Source organism: Carassius gibelio, chromosome A25 (genome assembly GCF_023724105.1).
Source record: "Carassius gibelio isolate Cgi1373 ecotype wild population from Czech Republic chromosome A25, carGib1.2-hapl.c, whole genome shotgun sequence".
Lineage (NCBI taxonomy): Eukaryota > Metazoa > Chordata > Actinopteri > Cypriniformes > Cyprinidae > Carassius > Carassius gibelio.
The window spans coordinates 11,691,849-11,717,522 of NC_068395.1; the positions used below are offsets into that span (position 1 = coordinate 11,691,849).

The window sequence follows — 25,674 nt, forward strand, 5'->3', positions numbered from 1 at the left end:
TATTAGTTTCATACTATATGTATTTTTTCCAAATCATTACAAATGTTCATGAAACCATTTATGTAAATCACAATTCAACAACTGAAATCATTTGTGAAATTATTTCTATGAAATTGCTGGTCAATTGAACAAATAAAAAATATATATATACAGTAATGCTTAAAAAAAAACTATTATTGCGTAATTTTTTTCCAAATCAATGAGTACAAACATTCATGAAACATTTTATGTAAAATCATATTTCAATAACTGAAATCATTTGTGAAACTGAGCTGGAATTGTTAACCAGTTCAACAAGTAAAAACATACTTAAACTTAAGCAAATCATCACAATCAATTAAACTGTCAATCAGTCAACTAAAACTATTCGAAAAACCTACTCCCACATTATTCTCAATACATTTATCTTAAAATTATTTGTAAAACCATTCTTATGTAAATTCTTATAGAAATCAATTCAATGGGTAACTACTCGTTAAAGCACTTCTGTAATCAATTCAGTTGATTCAACAACAATCAATTCAACAACTTAAAACATTCATAAAATTGCCAATCACTTCAATGTCTAAAACCACTGATAAAACCATTCTTACAAAAATTGTCACTTTCAATTAGCAAAACCCCTCCAAAAAAATTTTCAAAAGTAAAATTATTCATAAAACCGGTCTTACATAGCAATCAATGTGATACAGATATTTGGTTTTATGAATAATTTACACAAATTAGCTTTTCTTTCATTTCAAATCCCAATGCCTGCACATGAGCTTAAATAAAATGTCACTGAAGTGCACATGAGGAACAAAGATGGGAAAAAACTAGATTTTGACGCTACAACTGAAAGTCTCATGATATCTCCAAATGTGGTTTATAATGTCTGAATAGATTCTAGTGGACTTTGAGTTGTGTCGCACAGCAATAATTTCATGTGAAAACGCCAAGACCGGTTTCAGGACTTCCAAGAGATATTGACTGTTCCCAGCTTCGACGTGTTGTTCTGCCTTGTTTATCTAATATAAACAGCATCAGTGATCAGTTTCTTAAACCAGTAGAGCACTTGGCGAGGATTTGACATCTCTTTAGAGAAAAGGCGCTTTGGATAGTTAACTGATTGTTTACGGTAGATCACACACGAAATACATTAAATAACACAGTTTAACCTTTGAACAAACATATCGTACCAACACCCGTCTTAAACCATAGCATGGTGTGATAGATCATACCTCTGATGATCCAAAACAAGAAGGGGAGGGAGGCGTCATTATGTCAGGAGGAAGGCTGCCAGATAGCGATCCTCATTTTGGGTTTTTCACTCCAGGATGTTGGCCTGGCTTTCGCCTGGCATCACAACTCAACTTAGCTTTGCTGAACCAATTCTAAGTTTTCAGCTGATTTGAGACAAGTCAACAATTTTTGGATGGCTCTTATAAATCAAGAAATGTCTGGTCCATATATACAAAAATCAAATAAAGCAGATGCTTCTATCCAAAGCGATTTACAAATTATATATTTGCATAAGGCCTAATTTAAGAACTTTAAGAATTTAGCTTTTTATTATTATCACAATCACAGAAACTTTGCCACTAATTTCTCATTACTAAAAACAAAAATGTAAGATTTTTATATATATATATATATATATATATATATATATATATATATATATATATATATATATATATATATATAACCAATATTGTCAAAGTTCATCTTCTCATTGCTATAATACAGTATTTTTGTGTTCTGTGTGTGAATTAAAAGCAGTACAATAAATCATGATGATAAAAATGTACTGTTTTTAATAAATAATCTGTATTTATATGTACCTGACAATACAGTTGTTTTTTTCATTGTGGTGATGAGAAATTACACTTAAAAATATATATATATATATATATTTAAATATATCAAATAAAGTTGTAAATAAAACAAAAGTTATTGAAATAAATAAATAAATAAATAAATATATATATATATATATATATATATATATATATATATACACATTTTTTTTTTTTTTTACATGAACATGTTAAATTTCTTTTTTCTTTTTTTTTTATCACAGGTTTACTCCTTCCTCTCTGGGCCATTTTTGGAAGCATCCTTGTGAAACTTGAATGTTCCTGTACCGATTCATCATAACAGCATGAAAAACAGTGATCAGTACATTATTAAATAAAAAAAAACTAAAAAAAAACTGTGTGTTTGCAAAGACTAACTGATTAAATGATGAAAAATGACCATTTTCAAGTGAACCAACACTTGGTAACACAATGGCCCTTTTCCTTACTTCAGATCAAGATTAGTGGATGCAACTGCTTCCAAATAAGCAGAAAAGGCTGAGTTCCTCTAGGAGACAGTTGAAGCGGAGGGAAATCCTCATCCCTGGTATTTGAGAATGTCAGCAGCTCCTGGAAGCATGGCTGTCAGATAAAGCTGTACACCAGCTCTGGGCATCAGGAGAGTTTTTTGGTAGAGAAAACCTTGTTTAGGGGCCCATTCGTCTCCTGTCATTCCTTGGTAAACATACACTGCTGCTCCTGTCCTTGCAGTAAAACAGTGCTGGCTACAGCATTAAAAGTCCACAGACTGGGCCCAGTGACTGGAGCACGTACCATGCTGGGGTTTTCAGCAGCATGCTGCTGACCAGCCAACAAAAACAACTGGCAGAGCCAGACTACCATTAAGAGGTGTGTGCTCCATTAAAAACAGCATGTAAGTGCATATCTGTATCCAGACTTAAATAAGCCAACTTGTTACAGTTCATCCAAAAGTCAAAATCCTGTCAATGTTAATTTACCCTCATGTAGTTCAAAACTTGTGCAACAGAAAAAAATTATAAAAACTAAGGTACACTTTAGGTACTAATGTGTTATCTCTAAGGGGCCAATATGCACCTTCAGGGGCCATTCATATGTCGTTTCTCTTGTGCGCTCAAGTTTGTTATTTCAAGTGTAGAAGTGCGGCAAGAGCACTCAAAATAGAAGCAGTGCGCTAATGACGCTCATGTGCTGCGGCGCACTTGTTTTTCCCAGGCACATCTACGCCTCAATGAGATGAAAACATCAAAAAAATTCAGAATGCCGCAAATGCACTGCAGATCATGTGACAAGAACCAACCAATAAGCTTTTTCTTTTCGTACTTTTTCGTAACACCTTTGAAAGCATAGCCAAGACAGAGGAACAACTGATCAAAGCTGTACAGGAATCCCAATTTTTACATTTATTTAGTTGCAGAGCTACTGCAAGCGATTGTCGGTGCTGGAAAATCATTTATCATATGCTGAAACTTTCACGTCGTCATGGAGAGCGCTTTTTTCCCATTGAAAGAATGGGAAAGTGGCACGGCTGGCGTTTTCCACGTGTCTTTAGATGCGGAAGGTGAACGCATTAGGAGTTAATTAGGTACAAATGTGTACCTTTTGGAAAAAGTACCATCCCAGAGAGTCATTTGAGTTCTTAACTGAGTCCAGGCGCTTCACACTGGATCTCACAGCGCTGTTTAGTGTCATGTGGCCGAGACTTATCTGCGATGAAACGCATCTGCTCTAGTAAGCTTGCGCTTAGACTTGTGTAGCCAGACCTTCAGACTGTATTATAGCAGCATTTTTTATAATATTTATTACAAATAATTAATATGTAATATTAATTGACATATGAATTGTTATTGTTAATATTATTATTTTAACAATAATAATTTAGGTATTTAATTTTCTAAATATTTCTAAATGTTTCCTCATAAACATATTTGGCTGTATTTCTTAAATAAATATGTAAATAAGTATATAACTTAAATTCAAATAAAGAAAGAAAGAGGTCCCTCGAAATGGGAACAACATTTTTGGGTGAACCGATTCTTTAAACTCCAGACAGGGTGGGATAATGTTGAATGTGTTAGTGTACAGGTTGAGCTGGAGCACATTGGGCGCTGTGACGTTAAACTGCACAATATCTATTAGGCTAATTGCTGGGTTTGAATAAAAGCGCTCAGTTTGGCTCATTCAGTCGCTAAAATATCCCCCCTGCTGGAAAGAGTCAATCAGCACACCGCCAGGTGACAGATTTCACCATCACACTCTCACACCGAGGCTGGGAGTAAGCAAAATATTGTTGTCTGCCATGCCAACTAATAAGTAATTATAGGCTAGTCCTTCACAGATGGCAGACCCCACAGTCATTCCGCTGTCTTCCAATAAAGGAGAAATTAAGTTAAGGCGCTGCTCCACACATGTGCATTAGCAATGCCAACAAATACAAGTCTAAACAAACACCAGCCGTGCCTGAGAGTTAACTGGAAGGAACCCATTAAAACTAGCCTAGCTCATGACACTGCAAATCTACTCAACTAGATTGATGCACACCCTCCGATTCCTGTGCACACGTGTAACTGTGGAGGTGTGCAAGAGGCAAAAGTTTGGAAAGCACTCCAACCTGAACAATCAAAGAAGAAGTTTTCTTCCAAAGTCTTAAAAAAATGAACTCTTTGTCATAATTTACACTGCCAGTCAGAAGTTTGGAATTGAGTCTTTTTTTAAAGAGGTCATGAACTGAGAAATCGAAATTTCCTTGATCTTTTGACATATAAGAGGTCATTGTACTATAAAAACATCCTGGAAGATTCAGAACTCAAAACCTTCTTCCACTTTATGATGTAATAGTGTGGCTGAACCCCGCCTCCACAGAAGAAGATCAACGCCTGCTTCTACAGCACTGTCTGTTTAGCCCCGCCCACCGTTTCACACATGTAGAATACATGGCAAGGCAAACACAGGTCTACACAGAAACCAAATGCTAAAGATGCTCCGAAGACAACAAGATGCCAAATTGTGAAAGTACACAGTCTTTGCATTGCCTTCCTTCAGATCCTAGCATTAGGAAAGAGTGGTTCCAGACCGCGTCAGTAAGAACTTGGTCTTTTATTTACTTCATTTCACCATGGATTTGTTTACAAACAAGGCACAATTCAACGCAGGATTTTCAGAAAGACAGAAACTAATAGACGGCGCTGTGATTGCTGTGCAGCTATATTGGATCCGACATAACTGTTTTTATTATGTGATCACTGTTGCTTTGTCTGTTATTACAGATCGTTTGATGTGTACTGAGTATTTATGCATTTTTAACCTAAATCCCAGCAATCATCTATGAAGGATGTAGCTGTCAAACATACACAACTGTTAGCCAATCAAAGCAGTGGGCGTTTATTTCCGAGTTGACAATCCGCCACGACTATTCAAACAGAGCGTTCTGATGAGGAGGTCAAAACAGGACAGAAAACAGCCTATTACTTCTAAATTATGATGTCTTCTGATGTAAAATCTAGATAGCATTATAAATGGACCTCAGAGAATAGTACAAAATAATAAAAAGGCAGTTCTTGGCCCCTTTAATATTTCTGAAAGAAATCTCTTGCTCACCAAGGTGTATTTGATTAAAAATTACTTACATACAGTGAAATATTATAACAATTTTTTATATAATTTGTCATTTATTTCAGTGACGCAAAGCTGATTTTTCAGCATCATTACTCCAGTATTTAGTCACGTGATCTTCAGAAATCATTCTAATATATTGATTTGCTGCTCAATAAACAGTTCTTAGTATTACAAGTGTTGAAAACAGTTCTGCTGCTTAAAATATTTTTTGCGCAAACTGTGATACACTTGTTATTCCCGTATTTCTTGAAGCTGACTCTCACTGGAATAATGACGTTAATAGTCTAAATAAATACATACACACTGGCGAAAATTATAATTTGTTAAAAAATAATATTACTATATTTACTTTTGATGATGATGAGTCACTAAACTCTCATTATAAAGAAAATAGCTTAAGAAAGATTCTTCAAAAACACTTTTGATTGACATAAGGGTGAGTACATGATGACAATTGTTATTTTGGGGGTAGATCTTGTTTGTTTCGCACAACTGACACCAACCCAATTAATACAATCAAATCTTATTCAACACTTTTTTCACTTATGGGTAAGAATATACACATTGTAAGTAAAAAAAGCAAAAGACAAGATCAAAAACCCTAAAAAAAGCTACAAGCCTGAACCTCCATAGCCAAAAACAGAGCATTAATACTGTTTTCAACCTCCCTCCTTGAGCACAGGAGGAAGCCAAATGTAGTTATAACACATTCTCTAAATGATTTAAGCATTTTGTGTTTGCCTGACCTTGTCTGACCCTCTGTTATCCTTCAAGAACCTCCTTTAAACAAGACATCAAGTGTCAACACTCTTCAGCTTTGCCTTTTGATTCCTAGAAGGTCAAATGTGAAGTTCTTCTGAACAAGCACAGGTTAAAATAATATAGCAGGCAAAAACAGGGTCAAAGTCAAAGGCCATGTGTGGGAAAATGTGTGTCCCTACTAAATGTCTTCACTTCCAGTCACTGGTTTCTGTGGACAAAGCTAAGTTTACCATCTGAACAACGCACTATAATTTGGAGAATACTTCAGATGTTTGAAAAAATATATATATTTTTTGTTTTGTTAAATAATTTTAGATGTGTGCAATAAACCCAGAAAATATATATCTAAAATAAAATATATAACATGATACATAACAATTTTTAAAAATGCTAATACACCACTTAAACAGTAATGGTTACACTATAATGCAGGCAAAATCCAAAGGGAGGAGTAACATCTTTCCTGAGATTTTCTTTCCATAACGTTCAACACGCGTGTTATATTTGTAAAAATGAGTCCACTGGATGACATTCAGGTCAAATGACCCCTTTATTACACGTACATTAAATTTCACAGTCAAAAAGATCCCCAAAAATATGAATGTGACCTGAAAGTTATCTTTTCTGAATGTATTATATGTTTCATTAATTAAAAAAAAAGACAAAAAAAAGTTATTTGGTTTGAACTTCAATATGCATGATATTTCTATAAAAATCTATCTATTGGATGAGATTTATGTCAAACAACATATGTTACATTAATTTTCACAGTTAAAAAAGGTGCCAAAAAATAGGAATCAGACCTAAAAGTGTGGTTCAAGGTCATCTTTCCTCAAATATATTTATAAAGTTGGTTTGAACTTAACTCACTCCACTTACTGTAAGTGTATAAGGCAAATTTCAATTCAAAGAAACAAAATTCCTATCATTTTGTTCATAAATTTAGCCGATCATCCTAACTCTTCTAAGATCCTCATATAGTCCCTTTTGACTTGAGATCAAAGCAATGCGGTTTGCTTCGTTTCACAGATCGACTGAAAGTGGTTAATTCATTCTTCTGCTGAGATTGCCTGCGACACCCACAATCACAGCCAATGCAGCCAAAGCTTAATAAACTCACTGACACACCACAAGCAAAACCACAAACTGCTTGTGGTTAATAATAATAATAAAGCAGTTCCGCATGTGGTGTCCTACTGTGCGTAACTATGAGATCTGACAAAACCACAAATTTAAGTGTTTAAGCAGCCAAAACATGATTAACAGTCACAGCTGCTAAAACACGTTCTTGAGTGTGGCATTGATATTTACTTAGTCTTAAAAAAAATTTCTTTTAAATTATATATATATATATATATATATATATATATATATATATATACCAAAGATACCATAAGCTATAACAATAAATTAACAAGCATTTAAAAATGAAACGTCATTATTGCAACATTAGGGCTGCACAATTAAACTGAAAAATATTCAGCATCAAAATCACAACAGCTAACACAGAGATGCATTTACATGCATGTTGCATCACGTATCTTTGATGTGTTTTTTGCACTGGTTGAGCATCGCAACCAATCAGAGCTGGACACAACGGCCAATCAAAGATGCTTAAATTAATCTATAGCCTTATCAAAGCATTCTAGTGTTTATGCTGCTAAAAGAGCCAATGTCAGGTTGACTGTATATATATATATATATATATATATATATATATATATATATATATATATATATATATATATACACACACAAATATATATATATATATATATATATATATACACACACAAATATATATATATATATATATATAAAACGTGCACCATGTACATTTCTGTGTCACCAAGTACATTTATTAAAAAATATATAATAATAATAATAAAATGGTCTGTGATTTTTTTTGACCTCAGTTTCATTGAACTTATGTTAACAATTTAATCACTGTCTAGATCTACCTAAAACAGCAATAAATTAATTCAAAATCAGTTCTTACATTGTCCTGCACAACATAAGTATTTCGAGGCCAATTCTAGAATGTAAAATTAATAATTGAGATTGCATGTATTTTTTTTTTTTTTGGATTTGTTATTATCATGCAGCCCTATCCTGCTGAAAAAAAAAACAGCTAAATGTTTTAAAAATTATAAAAAGAAAAGTTTCGACCTTTATATGTAGAAAATGTAGAAAATGTAATTTTTTTTTATTAAGTATCATTATATACAAGTATATATTATTATTAGATAATTTCTACATTTTTCAACTCTATTAGGCAACTTCCATCTTTATCACTAGTTGTTTGTTATACTGTCCTTTAGCATTTTATGGGTTTGATTTTAAGGTGGATTTTGTTTATTGCACTTTATTTGTAATTCAGTTAAGGTGTCTGGTTAACATCACTTGAATATCATTCCTTCAATAACGTGAATCTGACAGTCATACCTCAAAACATGAGTTCTGAAGGTTTATGTTAAGAAAGTCGCTTAAACGTTGCAAAACAAGGACTACAACTTCCAATAGGATGAGACTGTGTGTCCTTGATAAATCAGAAATCTTTATATTGCTTCTATAACATCTAGCATCAAAGTTTCAAAATTGATATTTAAGGTATGACTGTGTATCATTATGCCGTTCGAACCATGATGTCTCTTCCTTTAGTTATTTCAGTCATAAATCAAAGCCCACCATTTTAAACGGCCTGACCGCACAGGTCATGGTGTGTTTGTTACACAAGTCTTGCGAAAGCAAAGTGGATTTCTAACACAGCCGAGGAGAACAGTCCCACTGAACACTTTGTTTCTCATCGCCCATTCACACAAGGGTTACATAACAGGACTAAGGCGTTCTTTCTTTTGCCTTTCCCTTCCAGATGCACTTTAGCCCTGCTGTAAAGGGTGGGGGTGAATATAGGTCAGCAGGTTAGGAGTGTCTCAAAGTCAATTACCTTCTTTAAAAAAAAAAAGGAAAGAAAATGGCATAGACTCCCATCCGGACAGAGCCTCCCCATACCTGCCTCTGACTGCTATTACATAACTGCACAGTGCTGGGAAAGTACCAAGCAAGAAAAGTGAAACAACGGCTAGAGAGAGAGCACGAGAGATCTATCACAGATTCGTAAAATTCATTTTCGCTTTCCAACGTCATTTCTCTTTATTCTTTGATTGGCGATCAACATTACAAATGCATAGACTAATTCAATAACTAAACAAGCGCGCGACTGACCTTACAGTTATATTTTCGTTTAGAAAGCGAGTGAACACGAGTCCCGATTTTATCTAAAATCTTAATAAAGCAATAAAAAATAAAGACGTTGTTATCCACCGTAGCTATTACACACATTCGCCGCAGTGTACTCATACAAAACACACTCTTAACATTACAGATATCGAATGATTTTCCCTGCTGTTTATGGCTAAACTTGTTACATAACCAGCTTACATTCCACATTCACCGTATCAGCCTCTAAATATACCCTTCTGCGCGACACACAACAACCTGAACAGACATCCCCCGTTACTTTCTACAGTGTCGTGTTACTTCTTCACTTTATGTCTGGATAATCGCAGATACATTTTGCACTGAACTTGGATGAGTTGAATGGAGCAACCGAGGGGGGAGTGGCTAAAAATAAACTACTGTCTATACTGTACAACACTCATATTTAGAAATATCTCAATTATAATTAGATATTATAGAAATGTGATAAGTCCAAATGCATTTAAATATATATTTATATAAGCGAAATTACTATTTAATTTTAAATACGTCCAGCTAGCATCCAAACACGTGCATGCTGACGACTAATGAATGAGATTAAAATATAACACTTAAAAAAAATGCATCTATTAAAATAAAAAACACTATTCGCGTCATGGGTCTCATTTTAAAAATACAGTCCCCATAAGTTCGACTTGTGTAGCTAATACACATTATAACATAATGATATCTCCCTATGTAGCCTATATTTATAATATCGCACCATTTTTATTATCAAGAAATGACTTTAACATTGTCAAATTTAGATTATTTTTTTTATAAACGCATCTGTTTATTTTTCAGTCTTCAGTGTCAGTGCTGACAAACATTCAACAACAAAGGCAGGATCATTCGGTTATCCGAGCACATCAGCTTTGAAATCATCTTAATTCCTATATATTTCATAAATGCCGTCCATTCTTATTCACCGCGCGCTTTTCTAGTGAACCAAACGCACTGGAATGGTTTTGACGCGCCGCGCGCGCCATTTAAGTTGAAATGAATTCACTTTGAAGTTTTGCTCATCAACACCACGGAGAATCAATGTCGTATCGATCCCGAAGAATCACTGTCTCTCACCTCTGTTGGTGCTGGAGCAGCTCTGCCGGCGCACCGGGGCTTGGTGCTCAGCTTTGCGGAGGGTCTCCAGGTTTACCGGGGTTTCCCTGACCGGGGTAACCGGCTCTGAGACGCCGTTGCCCGGGTCGCTCGCTGGTTCTGGAGAGGACTCCATGTTGTGCTTCTTTTGGAGCTATTGCTGCTGGTGTATCACGATGCGCCGCGATGCGATTCAGAGCTCAGAGGTTTGCTGTAGCTATGTATTTTTCTAGCAGAAGTAAGAAATGTTGAACAGGCGAGTGTAGACAGAGGTGGGTGTGTGGGTTTGATTGTCCACTGGCAGCGCTAGAGAGAAGCTCCAGTGCAGCCGCTCAACAGGGACACGCTGTCAATAGCCGATGAATGGATGTGTGTGTGAGATTTACACCGGCGCTTTCATGTCTTCAACCGTCTTCTAATGACACAGCCGCACATTTTCCGTTTTAAAAAACATAAAGGTACAAACTGCTGAAATTAAACATTACCGACAGGACCCTATGCTTTTTGTTTTTAAAATCCCTGCACCTATATGTGGCTTATGAGCCATGACAACAAGTTTATGAGAAATCTTGGTGTATGTGTGTGCAGCATTTTATTTTATAAAATAGTTTGGTTACTTTATAAATTATCATTTCAATCACCACATCATTTTATAAATGCCATCATTTTATAAATTGCATTTTTATTTATTTGTAAATACCAATTGTAAATCATTCTTACATATATGAGAAGTAAAGCAATAGCCATTCGCAAAACATCCCAGAACTTTCCACATTTTCTAACTCTATTTATTATTCTTTACTTTGTTTTTGTTTTTTCCTTTGTTGGTTTGGGTTAATATTTTGTCTTTCAACGAAGTGAAAAATAAACTATTAATATGTGCATAAATATACTGAAGCACTGCTAGACATACTAGTGTTTATCACTATTATTAGAATTTATTTAAGGTTTAGGCATTACAAAGGTTGTTGTATAAATGCCTATGGTATATCATCTATAAAAGGTTCTGGATCCTGTGAAACACAAATATAGATATAGGCCTTCTTTTCAATAAATAAAAATTAAGTTAATTAGCCTAATTAATTATTAATAATAATAATAATAATAATAATAATAATAATAATAATAATAATAATAATGAAAAGGATCTCCAGCAAATACTCAGGTCTAGTTGTTAATAAAAAATACCAAATATTTATTCTATGATTCTGGTCCATAATCTTAACCAAATTTCCCAAATATAATTCATACAATGTTGATATGAATATACTGCATATATGATACTTGCATACTCTTTTTTTAGTTCAGGTGTAATCATTTAGCCTACTATGTAAACAGTATCTTGCTTATAGCCACAGTTGTACCTTATGCATTGACTAAATAATTGAAGTGTGGCTCTGGTTATGTTTGTTTAATCAGTGTGAGAGCGCAGTAGATTAAACTGGTCTGAGCTCTGACTTAAGCTGTTGATCAAAGCCTCACCCTTCGCCTTCAGGGAAAGCAGTTTTTAGCATCAGGTTAAGGGTGTGTTTTGATACCAAACAATGCCAAACTTGAGGAGATCTTATAAATGAAATATTTCGTCCGGTGTCGCAGCAGTAGCGGTTTCTCCCGGCAGCATGATAAACAGCAGCGCGGAAGAGCCACGCCCCCTCAGAGCGCTGCACGTGGACTTTGGCATGTCTTGGCTCACCAACGCTAAACGAGTCAAGTTCACCGCGTGCACGATTACGTCTAACTGGTTACGTTCAGCTGAAAGGTCAAAACGGAACTAAAGGCTGAAACAGGTTGCCCGCAAGAAACTGTCACACTATTAAAACATATGCTTAACAGCATACCTTTTCAAAGAAATAAGAGTTGTAATTCTGCCTGTATTTACCCACCTTCATCTTGTTCCGAACCCGTTTGACTCGTTTGTCCAAATAATGACAACCGGAATGTCAAAACCCCTAAAAAAATTTTTTATATATAAAACATGGAATCCAAACAAATGGTGAACAATATTCAAAGATTACAAAAAAAGAACTCGACGACGTTTAAGTCCAGTCAGATTTAAATTTGGCGCGAAGGCGAGTCGCGTGGTTTTGACAGATCTCGTGACCGCCAATCACGACGTCCCTCGGTCCAAAATAACTAGGTAAAATTTAATAGGGTGTCATAAGGTCATATGCCAAATATAATCAAACCTACAGTTATCGCTACCTTTCAAATGAATATATGTTAAATAAAAGTGATGTATTTTAAGTTGCTCTCATTTCCACAAATGTGAATACGCAAATTCGTGTATTTTAAATTATAGGCTATATAATGTATCCGTTTAATACATAAGATGAAATGTCTCTCTTTGTGAATTCACTTGGTTATTAGGTGAATAAATTAGTTTGAAAATGTCAACAGACTTTGACCCCAAATAGTAGGCCTATGCCTATTGGACGCTCATAAAAAAAGTATGAATGTCTTTGCAATATAACATAATATGAAACTAAAAGCAATAGGCACCATTTTCAAGTAAGTTATTTTACTTTGTTAGGTTTAAATGATAAAAAAGAAGTATTTGGAAGCATTCTTGTGAAATGTTAGTGGAACATGTTAATTTGATGAACTACACCTGGGTGAACTTGGAACTAACTTTGTATATCTAGGCTACTACAAATGACCAGTTGATACGAAGTCATTGCTGAAATGGCTCAGAAAAGTGAAGTTAAGCTCTGGCAAAGTGTCATATTAAAGTTTGTACTTAAGTGATCAAAGATTTTTTGGGGGGGACAGTTGTATGTTTCCACATGGACTTTTGGTGAAACACACTTTCATCCTAGATAAACATCTGATGGTCCGGGCAAAGTTTGTAGAAGTTTTTTTCTTCTTCATCTGAAAAGATTTGTAGAAATTTTGCATCACATCACTTGCTCATATGGATCCTCTGCAGTGAATGGGTGCCATCAAATGAGACTCCAAACTTTTCCACAAGTAATCCACACGACTCCAGTTCATCAGTTAACATATTGTGAAGTGAAAAGCTGCATATAACAAACAAATACATCATTAAAACGCCTCCTTCGTTGAAAAAGTCTATCCACTATTATCTCTCACATCAAAATCCACCAACATAATTGTTTAGAACTGATTTAGTTTATAAACAGTACTTGATTTGTGCATATTTCTCTCCTGATTCAGACGGTGCAACTTTTTCACTGGAGAAAGCAATATTTTGGATAGAGGCCTTGTCTAAAGTTAAAAACATCTTAATGGTGGATGTCAATCAAGATGTTAACTGATGGACAGAAATTGTGTGGATTATTGTGATGCTTTAATCAGGTGTTTGGACCCATTCTGATGGCACCCATTCACTGCAGATGATCCACTGGTGAGTGTAATGCTGAATTTCTCCAAATCTGATTAAGAAACAGACTCATCTACATCTTAGATCACTTGAGGGTGACTACATTTTCAACACATTTTCATTTTTGAGGGAACTATTCCTTATGACTTTGGTAAACCTAAAATGTGATCTACAGAATCTACAAAAACACCAATCTTTTATTTATCAGCCTGTAATTACTGTGATTTCAAACCCATCATAACCAACCTGAAAATGCTGCACTATGTGTCTTTTGTCAGATTTGATCAGCTGTTTCTTGCATGCCTCTCATAAGGTTTGGAGACGGTGTGTTTACACTGACAATGGCCTCTAGCCACGTTATAATCCAGCTTCAGACTGTACGGCAAGATCAAACTTCAAGCGATGGCAAGACATCAAGAGCCCCCGAACATTTGACTGTTTTCAGCCACCTCATTTTCACAATAAGGAATTGACTTTGACATGCTACAGTAACATTTCTTTTTTAAATTGTTCATCTCAGGGAGAAAACAGTTGCTTGTGTGCTTTTCTTTACATAATGGCAATGGTTGTTATTTCACTTACAGAATGGTTTCAAGTAATAATAAATAACAGGGAAGAAAACTTACTTGGAAAAAAAGACAGTATAAATTAAGCACATCTGCTAGAAGTTAGTATTGCACAATATAATATTATAAAATATTTGTATTTAAACATTTGATATCTAACAAAGTCCATTTCATGAACCGCTTTCCTAAAACAAGAAGTTTATGCTTTACAAAAAAATATCAAAATGATTTAAAAATATGTATATTTAAAATATTAATTTGCATATTGCAAATATTAAAATTGTATTCTATGTAAAATAATGTAAAATAATATGTAAAATAATAAAATAATATACAATTGTAGAAATTATACTTCCATAATCATATTCAAAATACTATTTAATTCTATAAATAATAATATATTTTTGAATGAAAGTGTATAATATAAGGTCAATAGGCCACAATGTGTAATATATATATATAATTAAAAGTGTTTTATAACATTTTTTGTATATAGGCTATGTGTGTGTATATCATGTACTACAGTATGTAAAGTAATTTTAAAAGAATATAACATTTGTGTATTTGTGTTTTTATAACATTTTATATAATATTAATATAAATGTTATTTTAATGTTATATTTAATTTATTAAATATCACACAGTGTGGCCTATTGATCTTTGACATTTTAAGTTGAAATTTTATATAGTATTTTGTTTTGTTTTTTGAGAATTTATAGACTCTTTTATTACTGTTATTGATCTGCCCCTGACAAGTGATGATAAAGTGACTGTTATTTATTTATTTATTAATTGTCAATTATGGCTGATCTGTATGGCCAGCCATTTGTTATTTAAAAGTGAGAGTCTGTGTTTTAATCAATAAATCATTCTGAATTAGTCCAGTCTGAAGCCTTTGTTGTGCATCTGTCATCACAATTGTATTATCCTTTTTTTCTGCTATTATTATTTCCCATTACTAGGATACTAGTATCAAATCATTGTGTGTTTTTCCCCTGAAATCATCTCTACATACTCTGCTTGGCCTATTGACTTCAGGTCCCTTGTTTTAATAGCATTTTATGATGTCTGGGTGTTCCTCGCTATGATTGCTCACATGTTTTCTCATTTACTTTTCATAACAAGCCTGTCAGGCAAATAATGTCTCTCATTTCTCCTCATTTTAGAGATGATTGTCAGCTCAGCAGTGACGAAAGATAAATCACAGCAGTGTTTCTGTGTGGAATTGCACTTCTATGGTGTTCAAAGATGAAAATATGTTGGTTCAAACTCAAATAAGTAATGCTGATAATGGTTGTTGAAAATAATTATTGTTGAAAATTCAACATGAAACCGTGGTCACCACCTATTTTATTTCTATAATGTAAAATACTTTGAAAAATCGGATATTAAATGCAAAACTAAATACAGAAATAAAAATAAAAAATTGAAGTATTTTATTTGTTTGGGTTGAAATAAATGGTTTAGTTTTTCAAAATGATGATGATGTTATTTAATTAATTAAATAGTATTAAAATAAAATGTACATAAATAATAATAATAAATATAATAATATTATTACTATTATTATATAAAATATACACCATTATTTTAAATAACTTTAATAATTATAAATAATTTAATAATTATAAATAAATAATTTAAAATATAATATGTAATGTATAAACTATCATTATAATGTAAATAACGTGTATTTGATCAAACATTATGTAATATTTTTATTGTAAATGTTATATAAATTTAGTTTATTATATATTAAAACATTGTGACCTATTGATTGATACTATAATTTAATATTACATTTTATGTAGAATGTATTTAATATTATTTTATATATATATATATATATATATATATATATATATATATATATATATATATATATATATATATATATATATATATATGTGCAAACACACACACACACACATATATATAAAATATTTTTTTTTTCAGAACTTATTATTATTATGATTATTATTATAGAATTTATGGTTTATAATTATTTATCTGTTGGAATATTTGTTGTTTTAACAACCACTTTCTCTGGTCTTATTGCTGCTCTCATGTTTCATAATACAGTAGCAGGATTCACAATGCTCTAATAAAGTTGCAAGACTATCAGACAAATCAAAAACCGTTTGCACAACCATCATCGCCCTTAAGGTTCAGTAATTTGGGAGCTCTCCAAACCACATCTCCTCCACCTGGATAATTGGCCCTATTACGGCACTGATGCGGTCACATTGGTTTCTACCTCTCATAATCTTTACTGAATTAGAAGCTGTGAGAAGTGAGGAAAATTGACAAAACCACAAATTACATTAACATTGACTAGAAACACAACTGGTGCCTGTCAGAATGGTCATTACTGGTCCATTTTCCTCATACTTCTTTCCCCCCATTTGAGGAGATAATTGTACCTTTGGCTTTTATTTTTGAACAGACCATTTAAATTATCTTACAACAATGAATATTGATTTTGGAGTAATTATGCTTCTCTCACAAATCTGAATCTGGAAGCATCCTTATTAATAATTATTAAATGAAATGAAGCACCACATTGAGTGAGTGACGTGACATACAGCCAAGTATGGTGACCCATACTCAGAATTCATGCTCTGCATTTAACCCATCAAAAGCACACACACACACACACACACACACAAATATATTTTGGATGTTACCTATTCCATTAATTGAAATAAAGCTGAAATAGTATATAAATGCTATATTAGATGAAAAAACGTAATATTATTAATAAAAAAAAAACATTATAGAAATGACAAAAACATAACTAAATTACCAAAAGTTTGATAGTATATATAATACTTAAAGTACATGAGACCATCACACTGGGACCGTATTCAGGGTGTACGACAATTAGCGGAAGCTAGCGATTACAGTTTATAAAACAATTATAAATAAGGGATTTTTACAAATTAATTTGCTACAATGAATGTGAAATTTGGCAAATAGCAATAATAGTTTGATATAATATACTATCATATAGTACTATCATATACTAATATATATAGTTTTTTGTTGTTGTTGTTGTTGTTCATCATGACAATGACTTATTGTGCACAATAAGACCAAGAAAGTGTTTTAAGACATGGCCAGTTATGATTTAATGTTGACTTTAAATTAAGTGATTTGGTTTTGAACGAATCAACAATCGAAAACAATTTACGGAAGAAACCTCAATTAATTCAAGAACTGTTTATAGTGTCATTCTTTATGCAAAATCCTTCAACCTTTCTTAGGAAGCAGAGTTTATACAGGCTTCCAAACATTTGGTCCATCCTCAGCCTATAAACAAAATAATGAGGAAATATGTCTTTGAATTCCCCTCAGTCATCCCTCTTTTCTGGAGGTTTACACAAATCCAAACAGTCCATGGAGGGATTCAGTAAAAAGTACTACTAGTGGCTTTCTTTTACAATATTGCACACTTTTTTCGCAATGAACAAAGTTGAGTGTTATTCTCTAAATGCTTTGTCCTGCTGTTTGTTAGCAGTGGAATGACAACAAGAATCTAAACAGCTCAAACTTCTCAATATTTTACTATAAACTGAGGCGGATAACAGAAGAGGTTGTGAAGATCTTGAGATGCCTGTGGTCTGCTAGGACTTTGAGAAGTAAATTAAAAGTGAATTGCCTGCAAAACGATGACTTAGTGTCTTAAAATGACCATAATGTTGTCTGACTATAATGATTTGGATTGTAAGTAAACTAATGTTGTGTGTGTGTGTTTGTGTTTGTGTTTGTGTTTGTGTGTGTGTGTGTGTGTGTGCCTGAGTGATTTGAACATGAGATCACAATGAGATCACATAGGCTAGGGGAAACAATAAAATAAATGAAACACTACAAATATGACACCAGATATTGTTTGACCAAAAACAGACTCTGTAGCATGTTGCTAAGTTTGCAACATAATACTCTAGTATGAGATATTGCACAAAAGTTTTGGTAAATAAATTGCCTTTATTTTTTATATAAGAAACAAATTTGGTTGTTTATAATATTTAGTATTTCATGAAATAAAAGTAAATTAAATAAGTAATATCACATGAGCATTCCTGAATGAATCAGTGCTTTGAATGAATCAGTTGAACAAATGATTCAATGTTTTGCTTACAAACAAAGGCTGTGTCCATCTGAAATCATATTCTCTCTGAGTAGGTATTTCTTTTGAATGACTTATTACTTTGCAGCTGAGTGTACATCTCACCTCGTACTACATCAGCCATGTTGTCATTGTCATGACACTTACCAGCGTCAGTTGTGTCACTTCACTGCTATTCACATGGACATGCTACTCTTTTCACATATACTGTTTTCTGCCTACAATGTGTTATGGAAGCATGCATATTTGGATGAATGGATGGATCCTCAATGAATCTGCATTTTTGAATGAATCAGTTGAGCCAATGATTCAGTGATTCATTCATAAACATTGGGTGCGTTCGACTTGAAGCACGGCCACAGACGGCGATCGGTGAGACCAGCCGCTTGCAGTCGTGGGCGGAGCTGAAAATGGAGCCGTCAATTTGGACACTTTCTGCTCCCGTTAGTGACACTCACGCTAGGTTTGCATACTTCATCATAGATTAAATTAATTAAATGCAATTGTGACGAGTGGGGCGGGGCCAAGAGCCGTGGGAACGGAGCGAGGCCGGTAGAGTGATTTGGAAATGAGCGACACCTGCTCGACCCACCAGTCTCGAGTCCCACGGAGGAGATTGGAAGGATACAAAAGAGGAGCGACGACAGTGAAGGACGAGAGAAGACCAGGCCTGGGCTTTATTTTGTGTTTTGATTTTGTTTGTGCGCGACAGTCGTCCGTGAGGGGCTGTCGCGCTGTTTTTGTTTATTTTGGAATTTAACTTTGATTTAAATGTCACAGCAATTACAGCAATATTTGTCATATACACAGACGTTTCAGAAACATTTTCATGAGCAACAGAAACAGGTTTTACATACTGCTTAATACAGCCCCTATTTTCAAGAATAAAGTTCAACATAATCATATACTATTTAAATACTAATACAGTGGGGTATATATGCTCTTATCTGTGTTGTACGATAAACATGACTCAATACAACAGCGCGACTACAGTAAAAAAGCTTTTACCATCCTAAAAACACAGATTCGAAATACACGTGATCGTAGTCATGTGGTAATTCTGGCCAATCATGTAACAGCCGTGTCGTCATCAGTGCTCCTGCAGTCGCTCTGGAGAGACTGCGGCGGCTAAATCAGCCGGCTACTCTCGAAACACTCTCGCGTTACTTTGATGCCACACGTGACAGTCATGTGGCGTCGGCACCATCTCAAGTCGGACAAAATTTCCAACCGGCATGCAGTGCTTCAAGTCAGACTGCGATCGGTTTGCGCAATGCTGCGTGAAGTCGTACGCACCTATTCTTAATAGGGTCATTGAATCAGTGTTTTGAATGAATCAGATGAGTAAATGAGTCAGTTATCACTCATATCACTTGGCGCCATCTACTGGGAGTAATGATGAAACCCATAGAAATAATGAGTGGTATAAAACCCACCTGGTTAAAATCCTGTCTAAGTAACAAAACACATTAGATTTGGGAACAAAACAGAGAGTCCAGGTTGATGACTTGCTGTGTAACAAAAAAAATAAAAAAAACATAGCATAGCAAACAAACATCCCCAAAGGGTTATCAAGCTTTCATCATCACATTGTTTGCATGGATATTTAAGCATATGATTGATTTTACAAGAGGTTTTACTTTGTTTGCATTGTCACACACTCCTCCAAGTTCTTGTCTCCAAGACTAAGAGTATCTTTCAGACCATTAAATTAAATACGGATGCACCATCTCTTTTTTCGTATTGTAAAAAGCGCTATACAAATAAACTTGAATTGAAATGATACAGGCAAAACAAGTGTGACTGAATTATTTCATCACCATATGAAATAAACCGGACACCTTTGAGTCGCACACTTTGCTAGAAGAGAGAAATGAACACGTCTCGAGTCACGCGGCCAGTTGAGAACCCAGTGAGGAGTCGGAAAAGAACGCGGAATCACAGCCTGCCATGTTTATGCATTTACGTGGGGATAATTAATCCACGGGGTGACATTTCCCAGCACAAAAATGCAGAGGGGGATGATCCACCAGGGATAATGTGGAAACATCCACGGACCGGTTTTAAATGTCAGTGTGTGTGTGTGTTTGTATGTGTTAGAGTGTAAGATGAAGCACCGATACAAACCCGCAACGAGTCTTTGACCTACACGGGTGTGACCACAGAAGGCAAACATAATGAAAAGTCATGTTAAACCAACAAACAAGACACTTCGAAGAAGACATCACAGTTTCTAATGGCTTTTCCCAAGCCTGTTTTAAAATTTTACACTTATGTGTATTTTCCCATTAAAAACAGACATGTTGAACTTTTCACCTGCATGACTTCCTCTCCAAACCAACAGACAATCCCAATGGATCCGAAATGTATATATTGAAAGGACGAGTGACTGTAATTGAGCGTGTGATACTTATAAACAGCCCATAGCCGAACTTTCCACTGGGAAAGGTCCACAAGATGAGGTCTGCTTCCTCTTTGCCCCCATTCAAGTTGCGAACTGACCCCTCAACCTCCCGCCATCTTGACCTTTGGCCTCCCACATCCCACATTTTCAAAATGTCATGAAGGGGAAAGTAGAGCAAAGGAGACGGAAAGACAGGAGAAAGACTGCAAAAAAAAGAAGAAAAAGAGAGCAGAGGGAAAACTCTCCTTTCTTACATCACCGATCATCTCCTGCCATCGGCCCACCGCCACCCTTCCCATCAGCCCCCGCCCCTGTGTTTAAATCCGAGAAGAGGCAAGGACGAGTCTCATACACTGGCGCTTTCATTTTTTGAGTGATGATGAATTGCTGCCGCCGTGCTAGACCGGAGCAGGGGAAGGATGCGGCGGATGCCGGGCGGGAGACTCTCCATGCCTGCCTGTGTTTAAAAATGATTGATTAAACTGACACCGGCGCAGGAGTGCAGAGCCGCTCTATTTTTCTCCCTCATTATGTAAGACAATATTTCAAATCAAGAGAGCACTTGAAGAGGACAGTGAGGGACCCTAGACAGTACACCCTTCAGATAGAGTTTACAGCCAAATAAAAAAATTATATATGTGTATATATATATATATATATATATATATATATATATATATATATATATATGAAAGAATATGTCTAGGGGATTCTTTTTTGTTATTATTTCTGGGCTTTTGGCATAAAAACTGCAGAATGATTGTTTATGTGTTTAAAACGATCCTTTCATTCTTGATATATTGTATATGCTTGGCTTTGCACATGGAAATGTACAGTTTTTAATTTTCTTTTTATTTATTCTGAAATAAATGAAAATATAAGCTGTTTTTGCTCTGAAAAAATGGAGGAATTTCCGGGAGAATGTTGTTGTTTTTAATAGTCTAAAGAGAAATGAAAACTCATAATTAGGGGTTGAATACAATTTTAAGACAGTTTTTTCATTATTATTATTATTATTATTATTATTGTTATTGTTATTAATTAGGTTTAATTAGTTATACATTGTGTGCTTTTGTGAAAAATGTGTTGTAATCATGTTTTATTTATTATTTAAATAGAATCAATTAGCAAATATTGACAATATTGGGAAGGAAATTCGTATTAAATTGTAATTAAAATGGTAATTATGAAAAAAAAAATTATGTTAAACACTATATAAAGTGGGGTCTAAACCTCTGTGACTATACGGAAAATCTCATTTAAAATTATGATTTAAATTTGTACATTTGTAAAACATAAAAATGTTATATTTAATACCCACCATCCTCTCTCTCTCTCTCTATCTCTCTCTCTCTCTCTCTCTCTCTTTCTCTCTCTCTCTCTCTCTCTCTCTATATATATATATATATATATATATATATACTTATACTACTACTACTACTACTACTACAACTACATTAATACATGACTATAACATCTTTCATTTCATTGGTAAAATATAATAAATGTTTTATAATAAATAAAAGTAAAAAGCTTATCAATACAATTGTTATTAAGGGTCATCAGTTCAATTGTCATGTAACTGTTCTGTTCTGTCTCTTTTAGACCATAAAATAGTTTTTTTATTTCATCAGCATTCCCATATATATGGGAATATATATATATATATATATATATATATATATATATATATATATATATATATATAGATAGATAGATAGATAGATAGATAGATAGATAGATAGATAGATAATAGATATATAGATTATATAACCATTCTTTATTTTATCAGTAAAAATAATACTGCTATTTTTTCTGTTAAAAGTTGTGTTATGTTTCTGCAGCACAGGAGTGTTGCAGCTGATGTGGAGAGCAGAGCAGAAACACAGAGCGCCTTCATTGTGTGTAAAACTCTGATCTGACGCAGACATCAAGCTGAGAGATGGAGTGACACGTTTGTGGTAGTTCAAAGTAATGATTGATGTGCAGAATGGCAGACAGACGTCTGACACCGACACACACACAAACAGAAGGGCTCCTGGGCAAAGCGAGAGGAACATGAATCCAGCTCTCAGTGCAGAGTCCTGGCTAATAATATACGTTTACAGAAAAGTGTTTGACAAATTAAGTGCAAAGTCCACTGAAAGTGCCTCTGTGGTGTAACTAGGCAATGCTAACAAACAGCACCATCTAGCAGCTCTGAGATGCCTAAAAGTGTCAAAATCCTCTGCAACAACAGCCACTGCTATAATTAATCAGAAACAAACTGCCTGTGACAATCTAACCACTGCAACTGAATCGATGAGTATGCTGGCAACACTAAGGTCATGGGTTCGATTCCCAGGGAATAAAATTTATACTTTGCATGTGATGTCTTTGGATAAAAGCATCTTCCAAACCCTAAAAGGTTTATGTGCACATGAAATACCAACGACTTTTAATCAATGACAAATCAATATCAACGAAGCAGGAAAATCTTGAAAATTTGATATAAAGTTAAATAAGAACACTATTATTTTTTAATTTGATAATCTAATTAAACATGCCAAGTTGTGTCACCATAAATTAAAACAGTAATATACAGTTTACGCACATATTAAAATAAAAAAAGGAAACAGTTGAAAATGTTTCAAGGCTAAAGCATTATTATTATTAAAAAAAGGAGAAACTCATGGTTGCATGCAAAAATCAGGATTATCATTGATTATTATTATTATTATCAGTATTATTATTTTTTTTTACATTTGACACATTGTGATAAATAAATAAATCTTTAAAATCTGGTTTTGTAAAGAAATGCATTTGTTTAATATACAGTATGTATGTATGTGTGTGTGTGTTTATATATATATATATATATATATATATATATATATACACACACACAATGTTTTTTTTTTTTTTTTAAGCATTTAAGTGCATGAGTACAGGCCTTAATATGTATCAAAAGGTTTTTAGGAATAATCAAAATTAATTAATTCAAGCATGTCCAAACTTTTTACCAGTGGGGTATTTCTGAATTAATTCATTGATCCCTAATATAGAGTGCACCAGTTTGACTAAAGCTCCATGTCTCTTGGCAATGTTATGCAATTATTAGAATACAGCCTGAGCACATGAACACAGATCACACGTATCGGACGGGCCGTTGTGTTGTGTTCACATCTGTTGCGCTTGTGCCTCTCAAAGTGTCCAGAGTCAGAATTGAATCATGGGATGTGTGTAGAGTTCAAATGACTGGGGAGACTTGCGGCGCTCAAAATCAGAAGGTGAAAAATGGCGTGGTTATTTGTACCTGACAGAAGTTAAGAGCCTCTCCCTGCGGCCCAGTCGCTCCCTGCTGACCGCGAGCCTGCCTTCTCCTCTAGCTGCAACTCACCTTGCAAGAGACACACACGCACACACTCGCACACTATCCCAAAAGGTGTGTAAGATGGCCTACTATAAGTGGCGCACTCTGCAAATACTAGGCCAGAGGTGTGTGGGTCTCAGAAAGGTCGAGAGATGTGCATGTATTTGTGTGGGGGGAGACGAATGTTTGTTGTGTTTTGTTTATGTGTGTATGTTGGTGGATTTTCATATTAATCTCTGGGAATGACTGAATGGAGCCACTGATGTCATTAAGGGAACGTCTCGACACTGGTTTAGCACGTACTTTTTGAGTACAATCAGCAAAACAGGTCAGGAATGGGCTAATGTAAAGTCAACGTGGATCCAAAATATTTTAGAATGACTTTATAAAGTGTGTAAGGTTAGGAAAACCATCATAAGACTCATTAAATACTCGGGGGGAAAACAATGTTCTAGTTTTAATAGAATTTCAAGGGTTCCAAAGGATTAATTTTTTATTTAGGCACTTTAAAGTCAATGTAAAATTAAAATAACTTTCTTTATGTATTTTAAGGGCTCCTGTCTTTCAAAATTTTCCATTGCACTTAGACTTACGAGTCATTTTACATTTACATAAATTAAAATGGGCCGTACTCTTTTACGTTGACTTTCATACTACTGAGGATCCATGGCAGCTAACCAAGATTCAAACTGAAATGAATATCTATATATAATGATTATCTGCAAGATTTAGGAACCTTCTGGACAGATTTATGCAAAGGTGATGGTGATGGAAACTGTAAAAAAAAAAAATGCATTAAAGACTGCATTAAATGAATATTTAATGAACATTTAATGCATAAATATTAATAAGAATAAATATTTAAATATATACAGTATAAGATTATCTGCAAGAGTTTCAAACATATCCCAAAATATGACAATATTTGTATGGGGAAATCAATTGGGAATCATATATGAGCTTTTTTCTTTAAAATAAGCATCGAAAAATTTTCACCCAAATCAGTCTCCATAATCAAGATAGTAAACCAAACTGAAATTAAACTACACTATATATATATATATATATATATATATATATATATATATATATATATATATATATATATATATATATATATATAGGTGCATCTAAAAAATGTGAAGGTCTTTATTTTCTGTAATGTAATTAAAAAAACATTATTATATTCTAGATCCATTGCACAGAAACTGAAATATTTCAAGAGATTTTTTGTTTTAATTCTGATGGTTACAACTTAAGAAAATCAAATCTCAAAAAATGTGAATATTTCATTTTGAGCTTGATTAGTTTTATTAATTTTGAGTATGAGTAC

The 25,674-nt window shown here is 34.0% G+C and overlaps 1 protein-coding gene across 1 annotated transcript in view; it reads right to left on the reverse strand.

Annotated features, from left to right (window-relative positions):
• Positions 1 to 10,896, reverse strand: part of LOC127946839 (nuclear receptor ROR-alpha A) — a 264,763-nt gene extending 253,867 nt beyond the window's left edge. Inside the window, exon 1 of the mRNA XM_052543640.1 lies at positions 10,533 to 10,896. Coding sequence (XP_052399600.1) covers positions 10,533 to 10,686 — 154 coding nt within the window. The 5' untranslated portion in view covers positions 10,687 to 10,896. The remainder of the gene's footprint in view (positions 1 to 10,532) is intronic.
• Between the last annotated feature and the right edge of the window lie 14,778 nt (positions 10,897 to 25,674).